Genomic DNA, 24,618 nt, shown 5'->3' with positions numbered 1-24,618 from the left:
CCTTTCTAAAATGAGCTTGCATGCTGCAATTCAATTTGGCTCGAATGAATTTTGCTTTGGAAATGTTATTGATCACTGATTTTCTGTGGCAGCTGGTGACGTGGAGAACAGAGTTGACCTTGGTCAGCTTCCTGTAGGTTGTGGTGGTCAATTCTGTTCCATTGCTGCTGATTGTAATGTCAAGGAAGTCTATGCTCAGTATTGCTCAATGTGCCGGTCAATTGTAACCCAAAGTTATTGTCATTCAGGTATTCTTGAAAAGGCGTCAATTGTTCCATGGAACCGGACCAGATCATCAGGATATCATCAATATAGCAAAACCATTTGAGCACATACTTGTTGAAGTCTGGGTTGGAGAAAGCATGCACATGTTTGAATTGATGCATGAGTATGTTTGCAATGGACGGGGTATATGTTGCCCACATAGCTATTTCTTTGATCTGTCTTAAGTATTGTTGGTTGAACAAGAACAGTGTGTTGGCAAGTGAAAACTCCAGGAGTTCCTTGGTTAGTTCCAAGTGTGAACAGAAAGAGGCTGATGCTTTAGTGAAGGCATAGTCTATGCCTTTGAGAGCTAGGCTGTGGTCAATGGCCGTGTATAGGGCCTTGACATCCAGTGTCACTAGAATGTAGTTGGGTTGCCATCTGACATCTTGTAGTATTAGTAAAGGGTGCATAGTGTCCCGTAGGAATGTTGGGATTTTTGGAACCTCTGGAGCAAGTACATTGTTAATGTATTTGCTGAATGTCTCGGTTATCCATCCAATCCATCCAATCGCGCTTAGTACCGGGATCTTATTAAATTCCTTGTGGACTTTGGGCAAGAAATATATCGTCGGCATCCTGGGTTGTTTGGGTTGAAGGTACTTGTGTTCTTCATCCGTCAGTAGTCCACGACGATGCCATTTCGTCAGTAGTACATAAGCAGCGAGTGCTATGTCCTTGGTGGGGTTGCTCAGGAGTGTTTCATAGCACCCTAGTGTAATCAAGTGTGTCATGGCCATGGTCACATAATCTGTTCTGTCTGTTATTACAACATTTCCGCCTTTGTCGGCTTCTTTGATTATGATCTCATTGTTATCTTGAAGATCCTTCAGTGCCCGCCGTTCTTGATTTGTGATATTGTCCACCTTTGTGTTTGGTCTTAATTTCATACTGTCTTCTACTTCGTGTAGATCACGTGTCACCGCCTGGGTGAAGATATCAATAGCGTTGTTGCCTTGCAAGTTAGGAGTGATCTTGGATTTGGTCTTCATTTAAGGGAACTTGAGGTTACTTTCCTCGATATTCAGATCTTGTAAGGTTTGTTGTATAGTCCGGCCAGATATGCCCGGTTCTTCTTCCAAGTTCGCTAGTAGGTGTGTGTGTGTTCTAGGTGTTCTATGTTAATTTTACTGATTGTTACATATGGCTTTCTCGTAGGGCGCCAGTTGACTTGTTTGGCAAAGTATTTTTTTAACTCGAGTTTCCTAGTATATTTGTAAAGATCAATGTACACTTCGATGAGATTGATTGTAGAGGTAGGGGCAAAGGTTTAAAACGCGGATGTCGCTGGTAGTTAGTATTTGGCTTGACAGATTCATCACTAGTTCCGGGGTCTCACTTCTCTCTGTTGCAGTTGGGTTTGTGATCTTGTCAGTCTGATAGCACTTTCTTGTTCTTCTATTGCATTTTGTGGTCCCCACTCGCTTGCCTCTCTTGGATCTTTTCTTGGTAGTGTATTGTCTCGTGGTGGTTCTTGAAAACGTACTCGCTTCTGGGTTGGTGCATGTGTCCCTTTTTTGTAGCATTGGATTTCGTCTAAAAATTGTATCCGATGCTTCTGCTTGATTCATTGGATTTGGTAAGGTTAGATCTGGGTTCAGCTGTGTTGGTCTCCGGTTCTGCAGGGACTTGGTCAGGGTTGGTTTCTGCATCAGAACTGCCTGGCGACCTGTTGGGGGTGCTCCCATTCGAGTTGGTACCGGGTGCATTGTCAAATTTCGGTTGGAATGTGAATACCTAGTTGTCTTGATAATCTCTTTCGTCCCTCGCAAATTTTCTGCATTTCCTGATCTTGACTTCATCCTGGTGGGATTTCAGTATCTTGTACATTATTTTGTAATTCCTCTGCTTTGCCGCAGTGGGGGAATTGCTAGTTTCTATGTCAGTTTTCAGTTCGCCGATTTCAGTGACCAATCTCTTATGTGCCCTATCAGCGTGTTCTATTAGTAGTTCCATCATGATTTTTTAACACATGATCAGGTTCTCTTCCCACTTCGCTGCTAGGTCAGCATTCTCTGGGTTGGTGAAGTCCGGGAAAATGATAATCCTTAGTCCTCAGGGGATCTTTTCTTGTTCCATGTAAGTTCGGAGGGTAAATCTCTCCCAAAATGTTTCAATAAAAAAAGTATTGCAGCCAGCAAAGCTTTCCCTTGGCGCCTGCTCCTTTTAACAGGCCATGGTTGTCTGCATGAGTATGTCCCAAATCACTGTGTGACTGCTACGCAGATATCAATACATTTTGAGTTGGGAAAATAATTTACTCAAATGCGCCAACTTAGTAGTTTACAAAGCTTGGATGGTGAGTAAAAAATGCTTAGTGCAAGGTTATCTTTGTTGAAAATATAATAACACGAACTTCATTCCAAGTAATTGATGAAAATTGTGTGTTGAACATCACACCATTGATTTCGTTCTTTTTCGTACAAATTAATTAACTTTCTAGTGTTTAACTTCATACTTAATATCTTTAGTATCAAACTTTAGAATTTATATTCATTGCTCTCAAACAATATATTCATTGCTCTCGACACGTGTTCCCCCATTGATTGTTTCAAAGGTTCATCAGGAGAGGAAGTGGTTTCTAGTGTGAAGAAAGTAAAGAAAGATAGGAAAAGAAGTTAAAAGGACATTTGTGTGTGTATCCATAGCTTAACAGTTTTGTCCGGATCTTTCATAGTAAACCAACATAAGGTGTGTGAAAATCATCTGACTCACTATTTTATTGCTTGCAAAATTCTCTCAATGTGTAGATTAGGTAATCCTTGGCGTTTCCTTACAGTAACTTCAATAGGATATTTGTCACAGGTAAACTTCATTATGGATTTTCCTGTATGTTCAAATTCAAGGTGAATGTGGCTAAATGGAAAGAGGAGACTATGTGAGACCAGTATATATGATAGTTTCAAAGCTGGCTTGGAAAAAGAGAATGTCAGAGTTAAAGAGATTCTATACGTTTCTGGGCATTCCTTACCTTATGTGTTTGTTAACATCTTAAGGGGTGCTCCAAGTGTCCTGAATGCCTTGATAAGCAGCGGTCCGGATGGCCAGGTTGCGCAGCATTTCTTTTAGTTTTTCGTATTTTATACGGTCTTAACGTAACGTGATGACGTCATTGCGGCATGCGCAACGTGCTAACGTATAGCAGCCATTTTGGAGCGGGATGCTCCTGTGGCAGCGTTTGTTGTGAGTTTAGGTATTTATTGGTTTCATATCATGTTACTTATCCAATCAATGACTCTCTGACCATAAAATATAGAGTTTATGGTTAAAGCTTTCTTTATTGACTAATACTTTTGAATTACAAATCATTGTAAACAGTTATACAGGGACTGGTTCCCATTACGTCACTAATGATCTGTAAATACCAGATTGGGTACAAAAGTGTATATTCTCATGAAGGGGCGTAATGTAAAAAGAAAAAAGAAATGACAATGTAGAAATGGAAAGAATAGAGAGGAGGAAACAATTGTAAGGGAGGGCCTAATTGTTAATATACACAAAATATATTATATGATAATCAATATATAAAGCCTTCTATGTCGCTAAAAGAAAAAGTAAAAAACATTTTTTAGTGTGTCATAATTCGAGCCGGAGACACAAATTACTTTCATTTACATTACTTTTTTCATTCAGATCAATGGACAAAATCTGTGGGTGTGAAAAGATGAGACTGTGCATTATGTAAACATACCTTTGTGGATATACAGAGATGTGGTTATAGCCAATTGTACATTACTGTGTCACAATTTAGACCTGAGACAAGTGTCCATAATGCAAATCCATTTACACTCCTGTTTTCGTAACAGTTCTTCCTTGTTTCCCCCTCTTGGGGGTAATCAGACTTTTTCCAGGCCAAAGATCTTGAGATCAGAAATTTCAAAAGTAGGGTGATCCTCCAAGAGATGTACTGCTATGGGGATCTGAGGTCTTGATTTCTAATGGCTCTCAAGGGTTCAGAAATTCGAAATTTAAGTTTCCTTATTGTACTGCCAATGTATAATTTATCACAAGAACATTGCATTCCATAAACAACATGTGTGGAGTTGCAATTGATTGATTTGTTTGTTCTTTCCGTTTGGGAGCTTAATTTCTGTTTTGCCTTGTTTTAGAAATGGGCATAGTTTGCAGTGTCTACTTCTAGGAGTGCTTCTTATAGAGGTTTGGAAAAAAGTTTTTCTTGCATCAGGCAACGGGCTGAGGAAACTCTGACTTATAATGCGTTTAATGGTTGGTGCTTTCCGAAAACCTATTTCTCCAAGTGTTTCTGCAAACTTGAATCCGTTAGAAGAATGTTCCAGTATTTTGACAATATTTGTTTGGTTTTCTTGGCTTCTGTGCAGCAAGTAGTGATAAACTGAGTTTTGCGCCTTGTGTCAGTTTTATGTTTGTCAATAAGTAAAGATTCTCTGGATATTTGTGTTGCTTTGTTAATCGCTGTCTTAATGTTTCTTGATTCGTAGCCTCTTTGTTTAAATTTGGAGAACGTTTTTTTGAGATTTTCTTCAAAAATAGGAGATGTACTGCAGTTGCGCTTTATCCTCAGAATCTCCCCATATGGAATGTTTTGAATAGTGTGTCTCAGATGGTGGGACGTAGCAAAAAGGAGACTGTTTACAGCTGATGGTTTCGTGAAGAGATTTGTTTGAATTTGTGCATTCTCTACAAACAATTCTAGGTCTAAGAATTGTATGTTGGTGGCACTTGCTGATTTAGTGAAAGACAGGTTGTAATTGTTGTTGTTTAGATAAGAGACAAAAGTGTTTAGTTGGTGGGTGTCGCCTTCCCAAATAATCAGAATGTCGTCTATATAGCGACCCCAAAATTTCACATTATCACCAAAAAAAGGACTTTTCCATGCGTGTTGCAGTTCAAAAAAAACCATAAATAGGTTTGCATATGCAGGGGCAAATTTTGACCCCATTGCGGTGCCTTGAAGTTGTCTGTATAGGGTGTCTCCCAAAATGTATTTATAACCAATTAACTCAGGGCTGCAACCAATGGTCAAGAATCACCCGCCAGCGCCATAAAAAACTAGATTTGTTGGGGGCGTGGCTAGGCAGCCTGCCATGCGGACGTGACTGCTGTAGGCTCCATGTAGCCTCCATGGAAGGGCGCCTGGTTTCACTACTTTAAATTCTCTAAATACAGCAATTTGACAATTAGAAACTGGCGGCAGGTCCCCTGGACTGGGGGAGCGGACTTTGGTGCAGTTCTACGCTCTGCTGAGGGAGCCTGACACCTGAAAGTCTGAGAAGAGACAGAGCGTGTTCGCACAAAATGGCGGGCGGACCGTTAGAGTTTTCGGCGCTGCGGCGCTAGGTCCGCTGAGTAGGACGATTGGACTGGTGACAAGGTGTGAGGATAGCTAGTGTGGTGGTCGGGGGGGAATGCCAGAAGCTGGAGACCGCGCTGGCCAGAGGGAGGTACCAGCGTAGGCAAGGAGCGAGAGATTGGAGTACCTCCGAGTGGTGTGATCGGCTGCAGAAGCTCCCTTCGGCGCTGGAGGCACCAGGAGTGCGGGGGAGAGGAAGTGACTGTAATGGCTCCGGTTCAGAGAAAGGGGATCAGAGGAGGTAAGGGGTTGAGGGGGCGGGCCCCCTTGTTTGGAGATAACGGGCGCTTCCTGCAGTTGCCACCCCCCCCCACTCCCTGGCGAGCGTCCCTGCCTTGGCTATCTGGCGGGCTCCCTCGACATCTGTAACAACGGGAGGCAGTGCGTGACGAGCCCAGCCTCCGTTTCACAGAACATACAGGCTTGCCCTGACTGTTCGATCTGGAGCGGGCCTTCTGGTGTCCCTGGGCAGAGACAAGCGAGACACGCTGCTCAGGTGTAGTGCCTGTAGGGGCGAAGAGCAGGGGATTGGACCCAGGAAGGAGACAAGAGTGTGCAGGTGATGAGGGGCCCATGACAGGTGATGTGGGGGAAGATGAGAGCCCGGCTGGTAGCCTGTGAGCTGTGATCCTTGCCTCTCTGTGCCACTTGCCTGCGAAGAATGGAAGGTGGTGAAGTGGATCCTCCTAAGTGCACACCAAGGCTGGAGATTTGGAGGCTTCTCTTTGAACTGCACAACCAGCCCTACTCTATCGGCTCGGAGGATGAGGCGAGGGAGCTGATGGCGGGCTCTGATGATGATGGCGCTGACATGGGAAATGGTGATTCAAGAAAGTAGGCCGCTAGCCCCATGCCAAAAGACATGAGGAGGAAGCCCAAGGGATGGGCAATGGAGGGGGGGGTCCTTCAAGCCAGGGGATGGGGAATGTGGGCGCTACCTGACTTGAGGAGTTGGCCCTGATCCTAAGATTCCTGAAGTTTATATGATTTACGGACCTGAACTGCTAGATATGGGCAACTATCCCATACACAAAGCTTAATTGAGGTTTATTGATTTGCTCGGCAAGGCAATACCTGCCTACTATGTGGCTGTTGACAGCGAGTCAAGTTGCATGTTATTATGGTTATATGTTGGGACTACATAGTGGGCTACACTCAAGGAAAGAGTGATTTGACCGGATATGGATTGCGCCCACTATTGTCACCCTTGAGCGATGTTGCAGTGTTGTGTAAAGGCTGCTGTGGCCTTTTGTCTTATTCTTACTGTTTTAATTTTCTTTGGTATATATACTAATTTTGCTCACTTTAGGTTTAGATTGCTTTATAACTTATACTGGCCATTTTATTTTAGCCGTTCTTGTCACAATGTCAATGCTGGTGCTATTTTGACAGCAGGTGGGGGGCTCATTACTGTTTTTGAAATTGCTGTACTATTTGGAGTGTGCTCCTTCAATGTATGATTAATTGGTATAGTTACACTAAAATGATGCTAATGAGCCCATTTTCAAAAATAAGTTCAAAAGAAAAAGATCCAAAAGCCTTTTTGTTTGATTCACACAGTGGATGGAGGATTCTACCAACAAACTAGAGGAGTGGCGATGGGGGTAAAATATGCCCCTGCACTTGCCAATTTAGTGATGGGGATATACGAGGACAAACATGTGTATGAAGATGAGGCATACCAACAACATGTTATTCTTTGGACTCGATACATAGATGATGTTTTATTGATTTGGAAAGGAGAAGAGGAAGGTTTGGAACAATTTAGGAACAAAGCTAACTCAAATTCTATGGGAATAGAGTTCACTGGAACCTTAAGCAAAAACAAAATTAACTTCTTGGATCCCAGCATTTGTGTTAAAGACAACCGTTTGATGACTAAAACATTCAGAAAGGAAACAGAGGCAAATTCAACAGTATTTGCCACCAGCTGTCACCACAACTCTGTTAGTGGGACTATTCCAAGTGGAGAATATGTCAGAGCCTGTCAAAACTGCTCTGAACAAGAAACTTTTGAAGAAGAATGTCATCTGCTCTCAAGGAGGTTCAAAGCAAGAGGATATGGTACTCCAATCATTACCAAGCCAAAAGTGAAAGATACCAATCTAAATAGAACAGAAACTTTAACTCCAAAAATCAAGACCAGTAACCAAATGGAAGAGGTTAGCTTCATCACTACATACTGTACAAACAATGCAGCTCTGAGAAACATTCTTAAAAGGAACTGGCATCTTTTACATTTGGACCCACATGTTAAAAACTAAATTAAGGACAGCCCAGTGATCATTTACAAACGAGCAAGGACCATCAAGAATATACTAAGCCCATCTTTACTCCGAGAATTAAAAAAACCTAATGCAACAACATGGTTACCAAAACTGACTAAGGGATTCAGGAAGTGTGGGACTTGCTCAATGTGTAAACATGCTGTTGACAATACATCAATCTTTGAAGATAGCTATGGTACCAATCACAATATCTCTGACCAGATCAACTGCAAAACTAAATTTATTATATACGTCATCATATGCCAATGCCAGAAAATGTACATAGGAAGTACTATAAGGGAACTGAGAACGAGAGTACGAGTACACATTTCGTCCATAGGAAACCAGAATATTAATTTACCATTGGCCCAACACTGGCAAAAGGAACATCAATGTACTGACAAAAGAACTTTAAGATTTGCGGGTTTGAAAAAAGTGACCTTTGGACCAAGAGGAGGAAACCATGAACTCAAATTATGGCAGGAAAAGCCAGAATGACTTGTAAATTCTGCTCAGTGGAAAGAGGCTTAAACTCGGACAATGAGATGTATTCTTTTCTGTAAAATATTTTCAATGTTTAGATCTTGCCATATGTAATACAGGATATGAATTGTACACACATTTGTATCGGCCACGCATATACATATGTCTGGTTTGTTTGGCATATCCCCAACAAAAACTTTTTTCATATTTTTTGCCATGGTTTACCCATACGCAGGTTTTTTGGAACAGAATGACGTCAGTATACCCGACAGGGACACACATATCAACCACATTAATTTTTAGGGACACCCAGTTTAAGACGAGCAAAACAGATTATTTATCCATTTCTCGACTACACAAGGGACTTAATCCCAGGTAAGGTTCAGCCAAAAACATTGAATCAGGAGATTACACATTAATTACCTAATAATTGACTCCAATGGGAATCAATCCGAGAACTAGCTCAGTTAAACATATGGAACTAGGGGACTAAAAAACCTCTGTATAGCTATAGACTACCTTATAAAAAGTGAAATAATCTTTTGGTTTTGGTTCTTCTAAATCTGACGAATCCAAACATTGATGTGGCCAATCACATTAAAGGATTTTTTTCCCTCCACCTATGGCTTTTTTGCATCAAGAAATGCGATCAGCAAAAATACGAGTAATCATCTCCCAAATGTGTGCACCATACTAGGTCTAAATCACAAACACACGTATGTAATAGTGCGAGGAACACCAAAAAACAAAGTATTTGTTTTTCATTTTTATTAATCCAGTAAGTATGAGGAACAGTGTTTAAAGGTACGTATTTCACACGAAAACGGATGCAGATTAGCCCAAAACATGGCGGCCTAAATCAAAACAGAGGTAGGACGAGGTTGCGAAGCAACCCGACCTAATAACTATATGGAGTCTGTGGACAGAATCGAATGAGGACAGAATTGCATAGAACACGAAAGACGACGGTAAGAAACATACTTTTTTTGTTGAATACCCACAAGCCTCCTACCCTTCCCCACTCTCTAAAATGGCCATTTTTATTTGACTATTCATGTTTATATACAACTGTTTTATTTCCTTTTATAATCTATATGGATACATATAATGTTGATTTTTTTCTTCTTTTTTCACGTTGAAACTTGGCAATGAGCACAATAATTGCGACTAATTATGATTTATTTTGTCAAACAATTGTGATCCATTTTGTATTTTTGGTATGTAGCCCTGATTTGAAAAAGACGGTTAATACGTCGAAACACGCTTCATCACAAAAGGGCACTGAATAAGGAATATGTATATATAAATTAACACTGGGTGAATCAAACAAAAAGGCTTTTGGATCTTTTTCTTTTGAACTTATTTTGGAAAATGGGCGCATTAGCATAATTTTAGTAACTATCCCAATTAATCTTGCCTTTCCGAATGGAGTAGAGGAACCAAGGACTCCATTGTTACCTACGTTAATGCGACCTGAAAATCAGAGTGAGCTAAATCAATACAGAGGGCGCAGAGTTCTAACAAGCAAGTTCCTCGAAATAGGTTCCTCACAACCCCAAGTAAATAACCCTTCAATGTATGGGTTGATCTGCTGGGATACATGAGGGTGGGGATCCTGTGGGGGTGGCTCTTTATTTGGAGGGATTTTGTTTTTAGGGCTGTGCAGAGGCTGGTGCGAGATCAGAGAGACTGGTCAGAACTTTAGCTGCCTTACTTTGAATGTGCAAGGCCTAAATTCCCCTCTAAAACGGAAAGCTCTATTTCATAGATTAATTACTCTCAATCCCAATCGCTTGTTTCTTCAGGAAACTCAACTCCTGCAATCAGATGAGTTTCGGCTGAATAGTAAGTCTTATCCCACTAGATACTGTGATACCTCTGGCCTAAAGAAGCGAGGAGTGGCTATTCTGATGCGTAGAGATGTCCCCCTGAAGGTGCAGAAGGTGCTGCGTGACAGAGAGGGCAGATATATTATGTTGGTGGCCGAATTATGGGGGCGGAAAGTGACTCTGGTTTCATTGTATGTGCCTAACTCATCAGGATGCGTTCTACGCCTCTTTGCCGAAGCTATTGTATGAACAGGCCGAGGGGGAACTCACGGTAGCGGGTGACTTTAATGCTGTGGTCAATCCATTAGTAGATAAGACTTTGCCCTCCTCTGCTGCAGAAAGAAAGATTTTTTTGGCACTCACTTCTCTGCTCCGAGATCATTCGCTCATTGAGGCTTGGCGGTCGGTTTTCTCATCAGGAGGAGCGTGACTATACCTTTTGCTCTGCAGCACACTAGGGCTTCTCCAGATTGGATATGTTTCTCATTTCGGATAAATTGGTTCCCCAGTTAATAGATGTGGAAATCCTCCCGCAGGCTTTGTCTGATCACGCTCCGGTATCACTAACAATGGCCCCTTCCCGTGCTGCCCCACTCCCTACAAGAATGTGGCGTATGAATGAGCTCTTGTTGGGTGACCCTCAGTTCAGAGACAGCATTTCTGAAGCCATAGCTCACTACTTCTCTGAAAATGACACGGGGGGAGATAGATTATTTTACGGTCTGGGATGCCGGGAAGGCTGTGATTAGCGGGCATATTTCACCGCAAACTATGGCCAGACAGGAAATTAGGAGACAGGTACAGCACCGGTTGGATGGGGAATTACGAGAGAGGGAGGAATTGTATAAAAGATAATGCTCCCGGCGACTGCTCAGCGACGTGCAAGTAGCCTGCAAGGCCTTAGAAGCTCACCATATGAATCAGGCATCATATGGCATTATGAGAACTAAACAATATTATTATCCAATTGTTAGCAGCCTAGTTGAAAAGGCAGGCAGGGCGTAATCATATAGATTCCCTGAGAGATGTTAGCGGGAAATACATTAACACAGGAGGGGAAACTCCAAATTATAGAAAACTTTTTTAGGGAACACTCAGCTCCATTTCATACTGATCTGAAATTAGCCCAGGAATTCATACAGGAGGCACAGCTGCCTCAGGTGACCCAGGAGTTTCGGGACCGTTTAGAGGAACCTATTACGCTCAAGGAAACAAAACTTGCAATCTGGTCCCTTCCGCTTGGAAAGGCCCCGGGCCCAGATGGCCTTACGAACAGATTTTATAAAACCTTTGGCACTATGCTGGCCCCTTATTTGACTAAGTTATTTAATATCATTTGGGCCACGGCTCAGTGTCTAAATCCATGGCAGAATCTGCAACCACCTTGATTCTGAAACCAGGGAAGACCCGACGGAATGCATATCTTATCGTCCGATTGCTTTATTAAATATGGACGCAAAGTTATTGAGTAGGATTATAGCCGGAAGATTGGGCGAGATTCTCCCGGCTTTGATAGAGAGAGACCAAACAGGCTTTATTCGTAATCGCTAAGTGCAAGATAACATTTGTCTAGCTATGAATTTGATTGCTCTGGCCCCAAGGATCCCGGGAGATTATCCATTTTATCTTTAGACGCCCACGGGGCATTGGACCGCATGTCCTGGGGGTATCTGAGGCTAGTTTTGGATGGGTTTGGGTTTGGTTCCAAATTCTCTAAATTAATACTCTCAGATTTCCACTTTCCTTCAACTAGGGTTTGGGTGAATGCACGCTGGACTCCCTTGATTACCGTAGGCAAAGTGACGTGGCAGGGGTGCCTCCTGTCCCCGTTAGTCTTCGCTCTGGCGATGGAACCCATGGCCCACCAAATTAGACTCCACCCCGAGATATTGGGTTTTGAACACGCAGGACAATGTCATAAAATAGCTTTATACGCAGATGACCTGCTCTGCTTCCTAAGGGATATTAGCAGATCTAAACCACCGTTGATCAACCTTCCATCCCGTTTTGCTGAATTATCAGGTGAACCCATCCAAGTCTATTGGACTGACCTTGACAGAGATCCCCAGTGAGGTGGCAACTATCCAGGCTCAGTTTTCCATTCCATGGTCTACGACTGAGATCCCCTACCTGGGTATAAAACTGACTCTGTCTTACTCGGGACTCTTCAGGGCCAACATACCTGTCCTATTGAAGGAAGCAAAGGATTGGCTCTTACATTACAAGTCTCAAGAGGTGTCTTGGTAGGGCCGGATTAGCGCGTTCAAGATGACCTTACTTCCGAAACTTTTATATGTCTTCTAAGCCCTTCCAGTGAGAATTCCGGAGGGGGACCTTATTGAGATGCAGAAGGCATTGAGTCGATTTGTTTGGAAAGGGTGAAAGACTAGAATTCCTCTTAAACTCCTCACTAGAGGAAAGGCATCAGGAGGCCTGTGGCTTCCCTCGATTCAAAGACATTATAGGGCTGCGCAGATTGCTGGTATGCTTTTCTGGGCAAACCCTTTGGAGCCCCCTAAATGGCAGGATATCGAACAGGCTGTAACCCCATTCCCGTTGGCACAGCTTCCGTTCCTCCCTAGAGAAGCCCGATCCCATGGGCATGTTCTCCTGCCTACTACGGCTTCAACGCTTCAGAGCGGGGATAAGGCATGTGCTCAAAAAGGGATCTAATCTGGCCTGAGCCCTCTCTCCCCTATCTCCCAAAACCAGGACTTCACGCCGGGCCTGGCGACTGGCGCGTTTCGGAACTGGGAACCGGTCGCGCCGACATGATTGAGGAACTTGTATAAGGATCGGGAAACACAGACTTTTGCTGAATGTAAGGAACAATGTAACTTGTTGGAACCTGAACGTTTTCGGTACATTCAACTGTGTCATTGGATAACTAATGGGGCCACTCGCAAAGCTGTGGCCAGAGACCCGAATTGGGATAGAATTAAAAGTGTTAGAAGGCCAGCGGGTTCATAGAGTTTCAGCCAGTTATAATCTTTTAGAGAATGTCCCTTCTGGGGAGAAGCTTTCTTATATGAGGGCATGGGAGGGGGGAGTTGGGCTTTGAGATTCCAGAGGAATCTTGGTACAGGATATGGCTTAGAGCTCAAACAAGTTCCCGGTGTACGATCGTGAAAGAGAATGCTATTAAGGTGTGTTACCGATGGGATCTACCCCCAAGTAGGTTGCATGCAATGAACCCCGACTATCCAGACACATGTTGGCATGGTTGTGGCGAGAAAGGTGATTCTGGCACATATGTGGTGGCACTGCTCTGTTATACAGTCCTTCTGGTTGGATGTTCGATCCTAAATTAAGGAGATTACTGGGGACTTGTTGCCTATGGACCCACTGGTGCTAGGGGATGCCCCAGATGATGGATCCTTCCCCATGTCCGGTTATAGAGCAGCCCTTCTTTCTACACTCCTGATAGCGGCTGGGATCACGAGGGCCCGATTCTGGAAGTCCATAGAGGGGCCACATATAGCATACTGATGGGTGAAGGTGTGGGAGTTGTTAGGCCTAGAAAAGCTCTCGGCTACCCTAGAAGGGAAGATGCTAAGATTCACGCGCATCTGGCCGCCATTCCTGGACAAAGAACAGATGTTCTTTCAGCCAATGTTATTGAAACACTTTCTGAAGCCCTAAGGTGGGTACTGAAGCACTGACCTGCTCCCTGTAATTGACATTGTGTGTGTGTGTGTTTTTTTTTTCTTCTTCTCTTCCCATCTTCTTTCTTTCTTTGCCTGGGTGGCGCTTTCTTCTTCACTCCCCCTTTATACGCGTCGATCTTGTAGGTTCCTTCCTTGTTGAATCCGCAGTAGGAACTAAAGAGAAGGGTGCCATGTTTAATGAATTTCCTGATCGTTGTATATTTGGAGAAGGCAATGAATTATGAATGTTCGGTTTGGGTGATCAGGTTGGTTTATGAATTGGGATTATCGAATGATTCGGAGGGGTGCGGGGCTGATTGTTGCTTAATGAATTCAGTATGTGCCTTATTGAAATGTTCTGTCACAGTTTGATCTTTATACTCTGAAAACTCAATAAAATATTCTTATTAAAAAAAAACTAAGTTTGTTAAATCATCCTGTTAAATTGTGGGTCTTATCATCCCATTGCGCGCATTAATTTAGATGCCAAAATCTTCAGTAAGGGATTGGCTAACCAAATTGTAGATATCTTACCACATTGTGACCAAATTATTGGCTAAAATTAGAGAATCGGAAAGTATAAAAAGGCGTAATGTTCGGCGGCACTCAAAACAAAATAATGGCTTACGTTATGTTGCTCATAGCCACGGATCAATCGAACACTATACGGGAATCCATACAAGAATTTGAGAAATGTGGGGCAGTTGCAGGACTGAAAGTTAATGTGAACAAATCTGAGATCTTAAATCTATCACCATCATCCGCAGATATTGTCAACTTGCAGGCACAGACACGGCTCGGATGGTTACAAGACAAGAAGAAATTACTTTACTGGGGGTAAAGATCACACCATCCCTTAAAGGTCTATATGCTGCTAATTATCCCCTCTATTAAAGGACATTGAATCGCAACTTAAAAAGTGGAACCCTCTTTCAATCTTGTGGCTGGGCCGCATCAATTCGGTAAAGATGGTCACTCTCCCGAGAGCACTTTACTTATTTCAAGCGCTACCCATAAAGGTCCCATTATCTTTCTTCAAGTACATAAGGTTGTCTCGGCTTTTGTGTGGCAAAATTGGACTCTGCGGATAGCCCAAACTACACTAACGCTACCACCAGAGAAAGGAGGGATTGGCCCTCCTAATTTTCTGATATATTTTCGAGCGGTGCAGATGAGGGCTATAAAAGAATAGTCCTCAGACACAATTTAAAAAACACTGGGTCCAGATGGAACTAGCTGTGGGGTGCCCCCCCGATTAAGGGACATTCTAAGGTTACCAAGATCAGATCGCCCAACTAACATACACCTGAGCGGAATTATGCACACAGTGGAACATACCTGGCACGGTGCAGTTAAAAAACACAGTATCGCAACTTTCCCCTTCAACTTTCACGCCTCTTTTCTATAACCCCCAATTTACCCGAGTCTGGAGCCAAATGCATTCAGGGAATGGAAGGCAGCTGGGTGTGTGAAGTTGAGAGATATGTTTGTGGGAGAAACGGTAAAACCATTCACACAATGTAAACAGGAACAGGAACTTCATGAAAAATCCAGGTTCCAATATTTCCAGGTGCGGCATTGGATTTTAGCTCCCCCGATTAAGGTGGCGGCTACCACAGAATTGACACCATTTGAACACTATGTGATATGCAACCCAGGGAGTAAGGCATCGATTTATAATTTATCTTGAATATTGGGAGAGGGGTCACCCAAACCAAGAATCAGTTACAAAACACACTAGTAGATCACATTGGGGGAAGAGTTCACTGACGAGGACTGGGAGAATAATCCCCAAACTTATCAGATCGATCCAAATAAGAGAATTTTGTCTCAAACTCACAGTAGATTGGCACTACACACCAGCTCGCCTAGCACAAATGAAACCTACTATATCTGACAAATGCTGGAGGGAATGTGACCTTATTGGGAACTGGGAATATATTTGGCTGAGCTGCCTGAGGTTAACCCAATACTGGGGGGAGAGGTGAACCCTTATATTTTTGAAATCTTTTCTATATAAGCTCCTCTCTATGTACCCGCTTGTTTATTATGATAGACTATGATATTAGACTTCGGCCGAAAGTCATCCAGAAAACATTTGTGATATTGCAATTGTAGCTTGTGACATTCAGATGAGGGAAGGGTGGGGGAGGAAAGGTTGGGTTAATAGGGTGGTGGGGCTGTTTGTGATTTAACTTTGAAAAGCCAAAAAAAAACGATTTAAAAAAAATAATTAACAAAGTTTGAGCTAAATAAGTATTAAAGAAGTACCGGGACTACTTTTCCATTTGGATGATTAAAAGAATAGTACTGACCTAGACTACGGTCCCCAAGGGCGTTCAACCCACATCGCTTTGGAATCATACCAATGGAAAAACGCGCTATACAAATGCCCAGTAATGTAACATAACATAAAGGATAAGACGATAGGATGACTCTCTAAAGGCTTATGTCGGACTGGAAATTCTGAAGGGAGAAAAATAAAACAAATACCATCATGTGCTGCACTGTGCTCAGTTAAGCAGGTCCTTAATTGCATTCTCCTGTTCTGCTCTAGGAAAGGATCAGCATTGTCTACTGCGGATCAGTCGCAAAGAAAATGTCAAAATGTGAAGAAGTTGTGCATATTGCCTTTTACAATACAAGACAATGCAAGCAGAAAGCTACAGAGACGGCTTCGCTTTTGTTAAAAAGGGGAGAGACAAGAAAAGCTAAGTGTTCTTTCGGGGCAGAGAGAACAACAAGTGGAGGCCATGCATCTTGTTAATATGCCCAATTAGATTTAATAAAACCAGATGGGATCCTGCAAATGTGAAGCCACAAGGCCTGTTTACACTGTGATCCATGGTCAAACATCAGGTAGATCAAGGAACTAAAAGAATCAAGGACCATTGGGAATATCAATGACCTAGAAGGGTCAGTGACCTAAATATAAAGCAGCCAGAAAAAGAAGAAATATATTGGCCAGGATACCTACATGTGCCACCATGTGTGCCATGCAATTACTCAGAGAGTGGGTGCAGAAAGGGTTGCGCAATTATACAGAGACAGTCGCTTATGAAAATCTACTCTCCTTTCTTCCTAAGAGCCTGAAAGTCCTTTCCTAGTTTCCTTTGTCATGCTATACCTTTAAGAACAAATGGCAAAATTGGAGTGCATAAATAAAACAGGAAAACAAGCCACCTACTGATAAGAGGTGTTATATTCTGGGTTATTGACCATCCCTCATCAGCCACCAGAATTATGGGCTGAATACGGCTATTGTGACTGTAGTGGTATCTGTCTGGAATGTCTTCTCTGAGGTAGACCTTCATGTTCTTGCTGCAATTTCTCAGTAAGTTATACACGTAGCTTTTGTCTGAAAAGAATAAACAGAGTAAGTAATTAGATTTAGACCACAGCATGTATTAGTAAGCAGAGCAAATATAACATTGCGCCCGAGTTCCCTATTGAATGAGGGGGCAACCCTAGAGTTTGTTGTGAAATTCTAGATTCCTAAACTGGAATGGAAACAACCATCCAAATTGCAGACAAGGTGTAAATAGGATTTTTTTACAAGACAGGAGGCTCGCATTATGCTTATTCTTTCTTTAATACTGCCATCTCAGCATTTTAACACTTAACTTTAATATTTTCTGATGTAACAAAAGAAAAAAATAAACAGTAAGTTCAAGTTCAACATATCATAAAATCTCATAGAAGTGTTCTGAACCACGACTCCCATGATCCTCATGCTTTCAGTAGTCCTGACCCTTGTCTGTCCACCTATCAGCACCCAGCATGGAGTATAAGTACTGTGAACCCCAATGTCCTTTCCTCTTTCTTTTTGCTGCCATTTCGAGATAAGTTCTGATTATGTGTTACGGAGTGAACGTTTATTTGAATAATTATCATAGTATGCATGAGTAAATAACTACTGGGTTTAGCAGAGTTGCTCTGAAATATTACTATGGGTTATGATATGTGGTAACTTACTGCGTAGCGTTACTGAAGCGCTTAAGTATTTCAATAGAAAGCATGTGCGCGCGTTGGAGATTAGGCTTCGTTTTTCTCCCCGTGTTCACAGAGTTCTTTGACGGAGCATTTCGGTGTGAAGGCGGGGCGGTGCCGCTGGCAAAGCCGCTCGCAGTAGGCAGCCGTCCCCGCTCTCCCCACTCTCCTCATTACGGCGAGCGCTCGCGCTGGCGAACACAACAGGCTTAGGACCCAGGAGAGCCAAAGCTCAGGAGAACCTTCCCAGCATGCTCCACTGCACACTAACACTTGTTTGTTTCGAGTAATACGACAAACAGAGCGGATTAGCAGCTGGCAGTGTTCCTGAGAGGAATTTTGAAGAAAGAAAAAAAAAAAGATTTATATTTGAATTGAGAAGTTGTAGAGTGATACAACATTGCTAGAAGGCTACAGTCTCCGTTTTCACAGACTGAGTTTGGAGCCTGATTACTGCTGACTCCCCAGAAGTTAGCCTTGCTAACAGGAAATTATGGCTCAGAAAACACACAGATCCCCAATCCACCACCCCGGAGTGGAGCGAAGAAGAGTGGGAGGAGGAACCCACTTTACAAGAGACGGTAGACACTGATCTATCCCTCAGCTTTAAAAAAGTGCTGGGAGACTACCTGACTCAAGCAGTTTCCCAGGGAGTGCAGCCTTTGGCGCAAAGGTTGGCAATGCTAGAAGCATTCATGGCTGAGCAACAGGAACAACTATCAGCCAGAAAAAGACGGGCTGATAGTCCGGGAGAAGGGACGTCAGCAGGACACCCCCAAAGAGGGGTTGATAATAAGGCGTGTAAAAAAGCCCGGAAGAGTGCAGACTCTCTGACTCCCGCGGGCATAGATGAAAGGGTTAACTCTGTTCCCCAAAAAGAAGGCGACCCTGTCGCAAGGTTGAAAGAGGCCTTTCTAGCAAAGATGGCGGAATGCAAAGACAGACCCCCTGCGCCAACGGTGGACAATCCAGGGGAGTATGAAGAGGGTTACACACCCGACGATGAAGGTGGCGAAGCGGAAGACTTAGTAGAGCCTATTAAGACTCACGTGCCAAAAGAAGAAGAAAACGTATTAGACATGTTTGATCCGGAAGCCATTATACACCCGAGATCATCGGAATGTTCACCTTCACCTAGAGTGGCGATTTATATGGCCCAGCATATTAGAAAGCCACTCGACAGAGAAGTCTGATCACGCATGACGGCAGAAAGTCCAAGGCCAGAGCTTCCATGGAAGCTCGCAGAGACACCGGATCTGGATCCTAAAACGGTTACCTTTGTTACCAAGTCCGCACGTGACATCAGAAAAGGTATAGATTGCGCCTGGAAAGGCTGTCAGGATAAGGTCCTGGACTTGGCGGGACCGTTAGCTAAAATTATGGACTTGGCAGAAAAATCTAAAGATACAGGAGTCCCAGTAGATACCCAAGCATTGGGTAACTGGGCCCAGGGGGCAGTATGCCTCTTGGGTAATGCTAATTGTGCCATCTCTTCGGAGAGAAGGAGAGGGGTTCTCCTGAAGATTGACGACAGACTTAGCGACCTAGCCGCTTATGAGGCAGGAGAAGGAGCGAAGAGTCTTCTCTTCAGGGAATCCTTCGCTAAAGAAATGTCGCAGTTTGTAGGAAAATATTCTGCGCTAGAGAGAGCCCAGAGCTGCATAAGGAAGATTTACCCGGGACGTGTTTTTACCGGGAACGGACGCTTCAGAGGTTGTTCGTCCGGTCGATCCAATTTTCAGAGCAGACCTCAAGGCCCACGCGCCCAGTACTGGGAAGGACGCCAGCAGGATACCTTCTTCCCAGCCATGGGAAGGAATACGAGAGGCCGCAGAGGAAGAGGCTCGTATCGCCAGCCCAGTGCAGCAGGCGGTGAGTACACCAACCATACGAGTAGGAGGGAGAACTCTCCACTTTGTGATGCAATGGCAAGCTTTATCGAGCGATGCTTGGGTTTTGGAGGCAGTGACAGGCCTCAAACTGCAGTTCATAGGCGAACCAATTCACGAGACAGAGCCGCACCCCATCTACATGGGCAGCGAACTAGTAAAGTTGGTACAAAAAAAATGCGATAAAGCGTGAATATCTAGGAGGACAAGGATTCCTCAGCAACATGTTCTTAGTTCACAGAGGGGACAAGATCCGACCCGTCATAAACTTAAAAAAAACTGTTGGCTGGCGTACAACCATTTCAAGATGGATGGCATCCACCTCCTTCGAGACCTGCTACGCACGGGCGATTGGTTAGCGCGTCTAGATCTCAAAGATGTGTATCTCACGACTCCGATAGCGACAGTATTTCGGAAGTATATCCGCTTCCGATGGGAAGGAGAGATATGGCGTTTCACATGCCTTCCGTTCGGTCTAGCGTCAGGCCCTTGGGCTTTTACGAAATTAATGAGACCAGTAGCAGCAGCTATCAGAGAGAGAGGATTCGCATGATCATCTATCTAGACAATTCTGGTGATGGGTTTCAGCAAGGAAATCCTAACGAGAGACGTGCAATGGATTTTCAATCTCATATCATCCCTAGGATTCTTAGTGAACTTGGAAAAATCTCAGCTCATTCCAGTTCAGAGATTAGAATTTTTGGGCTTCACCATAGATACAGTGAAAGCGATACTAGAACTTCCCGGTCACAAGGTGAGGGCGATAAAGAAGGAACTCAGAGCAGTGATAGCGATAAAAGCTATTTCGCTTCGGAATCTAGCCAGGTCTGCTAGCAGCCTCCATTCAAGCTATATTCCCAGGGCCATTACATTACCGAGCGTTACAGAGGCTCAAAATCAGACATTTACGCGAAGGGTTGGCTTACCATGACATAGTGAGCTTAGATCGCAAAGCCATTACGGAACTCCAGTGGTGGCTGGAGAATATGGAGGCGTGGAACGGCCAAGCCATATTCAGAAATGTTCCAAATCTGATCATAGAATCAGACGCGAGCAGGTCAGGTTGGGGAGCAAGGTGCGATCATATCCAGACAGGAGGGAAGTGGTCAAACGAGGAATTAAACCTACACATAAATTGCCTTGAGCTTCTAGCAGACTCCTTCGCAGTCCAGGCATTTACGAAACACAAGATAAGATGCTGCGTGTTGTTCAAAATGGACAACATTTCAGCGGTCCGCTACATCAACAAATTGGGAGGGACAAGGTTCAAGATGTTAGCAGAGCTTGCGAAGGACTTTTGGCATTATTGCCTGCAGAACAAGATTACAGTCATTGCAGAATATCTTCCCAGGAGTCAGAACAGTGTAGCAGACTGGAACTCTCGATATCTTGTAGACTCCAGCAATTGGAGGCTCCATCCTCAGGTATTCAAACTCTTACAAGCGTTATGGGGACCCCTAGACATAGATCTGTTCGCATCCAGACTGAATGCACAGACTCAAAAGTACTACAGTTGGAGGATAGATCCGGGGTCAGCAGGTACAGGCACATTCCTACATCAGTGGAACGGAGCAGTCCACTACGCCTTCCCGCCATTTGTGATGATCACGAGAACCCTGGCGAAAGTCCGCAGGGACCAAGCCGAGCTAGTGATGGTGCTGCCTTGTTGGAAAGCGCAGTGCTGGTTTCCAGTAGCGATGGAAAAAAACAATAAAAGAAATAACAGCAACCAGTTGATACACCTTAAATCCTGGACAGCAAGCGGCCGGTTTGTGCTGCTGCAGGTTGTTTACCAAAAAATGTGTTTATTCAGTTTCAATACATCAACATTATAAAAGTTAAAGCTCAATATTAACCCTTCCAGTTGCATACATTTGAGGTACATCAGTGTTAATGTCACAAGTGAGCCACACCTTTGAACATAGTACAATGCGTTCTCATGTTCTCACAGAGCTTGACCTGGCATAGGACCCTTCCACTGTCCGTAAGCATAACACCACCCAGGAGCCCTCACTCCCCCGTATCCACCCCTGACAATAGGGTGCATATTGCCAATGGCCAAGTATCCTTCACCATCCCTCTCCCTCCGTCCTTCCGCCCGGGTCAGGTGTGGGGGGGGGGGGGGGCTTAGATCTGAAGGTGCCTGTAAAATGTCCCAAACTTCATGCCGTAGACCACAGCGAGCCCCCTCAGTTCTCACTACCTGTTCCTCCATGTCCACCTTCACTTTGACCCATTTCCGCACTTCTCTCGTCCAAAAATCAAAAAGGGGGCCCGTAGTCGATTTCCAGGTCATTGCAATTGCCCGCTTCGCCAGAATCAAACTAAAGGAAATCACTTTCATAAGGAGCCTGTTTTTTCTCCAATCCCCTGATCCCCCACTTGCTGGGGAGTAATCCCAGTACACAATGTCAGACCGTGGCCTGCAATTGACCCTTCGTGAGGGCGAACATTTTATTAATCATTGGGCCGAGAAAGTCTGAACCACATCCCATCCCCACCACATGTGTAGAAAAGTTCCCACATCACCCCCACACCAACATCTAGGGTTAATATCTGGAACCATTTTTGCTACTACCACCTGGCGTGACATAGGCGCACATTACACACTTACATTGTGTATACTGAAACCTTGCATTTCTTGAGACCTTTTCTCATACAGCAGCGCCCTGGCCCATTACCATCTGCAAGTAGTTCTTCCAAGTCCTCATCCCACTTACGTCCTGGTTTAGCCACTGCTTCCTCTCTGGCGGTCACCACAGCCTCTCAGAGTTCAGTGATTCGTCTACCCCCGCTCACCGGGCTCAGTAACACTACATTGATTCCATGCCTCTCAGGCGTAGCCGGGAAGCCTGTCCACAAACGACGAATGACCACCATCAATCAGGCATATTCCTGAAAATTAATTTACATACCGGGGTGCCAGGTTCGAAATTCTTTATGTGCAAGAGCAGCATTCCCATCGTAATGATTGGCCACCCGCAGCAATTTGTGCCATTCTTCCACCCTGCCTGTTACCCCTAGTGGAGCCCAGCCCACTACAGGACAGCCTTATCTCTGGCATTAAGGGCACCTTATGAGCCCGGGAGTATAGTCACTTGCCGCCAAACCCTCACCAGTGTTGCCACTGCTAAGGGGAACCGGGAAAGCTCCCTGTGCCTAATCAATTCCAATGGCAAGCATCCCGGTGACCGCCTCTTCCTGCGGAGCCACAAACCTTTCCACCATATGTTGGAACGCAGTCGACGGAGGTCCGGTGCCCAGATGCCTCCCTACCCTGCTGGGAGCTGCAACGTCTTCAACACTACCTTCTGACTTCCGCCAATTCGGCTCCCACCCTTCCATTATCATATACAGGACCGACAGAGCGATTAAACTTCAGGCCAGACAGGAGGGGGGCGCTGTTGCGCACATCAAACATGGCCACCTAGTGCGAGAGCTCCGGCTCAGGCAGAATCCTACTTTAAAATAAATCCTTTCAGCTTCGTCCTAAACCCTTAAAAAAGCAGGCATTCGGGGACGAGAAACGCAAGGCACATCCTGGTGAAGAGCGGTGGAAAACCGCGACTGCACTGCCGAGATATTGCAGCTGGCAGTCCCGGCGGCAGAGAGAGACCCGGGTGGCCGCCTGGAGGCTCCGAAAAAGCCCAGACTGCGGGCCGGGGTGGAGGAGGGGCGCCGTGCGGCCAGCACCATCCTGCGATACGGGGGGAGCGGAGTGGCCGCCCCCCACCCCCAACACGAACGCGGGGACTTCGGCGATCACTCTGCCCGCGAGGGCGGGCGACAGCAAGGAGGAACAGGAGCGGCCCGGTGGATGCGGACCGCTCCCAACCAGACGGGACGCATAGAACGCTTTGAACACACGGCACGGCCTCGGCCCGCGGCTGCTGGCGACGCAGCCGCAGCTCCTCGCGGTGCTACCCGCGGCCGCCTGGGAGAACGGGCCTCACCTGGAGGTGCCCCTCCCACACGCACACGCCAAGTAAGTGGGACTGGGCAGGGACGGAGGCCCTATTACCGATGCCCGTGAGGCGGGCCTTTACAATACGCAGCCGCGGCGGGTGGAAGGCCCGACATCGTGCCTCGCAGCGCCTGGCCTGTGCAGCCAGCAGCAACCCCAAGCAGCTGGGGGATCAACCATCTGTCCCTGGGGTTGGGGGGGTGTCGGAGTCCCGCGGGGCCGCCTCCACGTACAGGCACAGTGGGAAAACATTGCAAACCGCCCTCATTGCACCGGGTGCACTGCTCGGTGCCCCGTTGAACACCCTCCCCCCCCCCCCCCATCGTATACAATCCGAAGTGGCGACCTGCGGACCTTCTGGATTCATCCCTTCGTACAAGCGACCTATCTGGTGTTAAGGACAGGAATATAAATAACGTTCCCTCCACATCCTGAACTGCACGGAGGTACATTGGGTGATAACACGTGTGAGAACACAGTCCACTCCCAACGGACAATCGCAATTTATAAGCCGCAACGAGAGAAAGGGGACAGGAGGGAAAAAGATCGGCCCGATGGACACCTTCACCAGTTCGCAGCCACAAGGGGCGACTGGGGGGGAACCATCTACATCCGATGGGCAGGAAAACGACCCCATGGATCGCCTGGCAACGCTGGTGCAGAATGGTTTCATGGCAGTGAATGTTAAACTAGACGATATCGTGGCGACGATAGGATCCCTAAAAGCTTGTGTGGAAAAGGAGAGCGCACGTATTACGGAAACTGAAAGCAGGATAAGTGTGAACGAGGAGACGATAAAAAAACACAGTCGAGGTATAGCCCACCTCCAAACAGAACTCCACAAGACTCAAACCAAGTGCGAGGACCTCGAATCGAGATCCCGGAGGAACAACATCCGGATTGTTGGAGTATTGGAAAAGTTCGGAAAAGGCCCCATGGAGAGGCAAGTTGAG

General features: G+C 45.1%; 1 protein-coding gene across 2 annotated transcripts in view; it reads right to left on the bottom strand.

Moving 5' to 3' along the window:
• ENPP4 (ectonucleotide pyrophosphatase/phosphodiesterase 4) overlaps positions 1-24,618 on the bottom strand; it is a 356,128-nt gene that overhangs the window by 139,825 nt on the left and 191,685 nt on the right. For both annotated transcript variants that reach the window (XM_069605799.1, XM_069605800.1), the window contains exon 3: positions 17,010-17,180. In XM_069605799.1, the coding sequence (XP_069461900.1) occupies positions 17,010-17,180 (171 nt within the window). The remainder of the gene's footprint in view (positions 1-17,009; positions 17,181-24,618) is intronic.

Source organism: Ambystoma mexicanum, chromosome 4p, assembly GCF_040938575.1.
Source record: "Ambystoma mexicanum isolate Mex_15411 chromosome 4p, UKY_AmexF1_1, whole genome shotgun sequence".
Classification (NCBI taxonomy): Eukaryota; Metazoa; Chordata; class Amphibia; order Caudata; family Ambystomatidae; genus Ambystoma; species Ambystoma mexicanum.
This window is presented reverse-complemented; position numbering and strand designations above follow the sequence as displayed.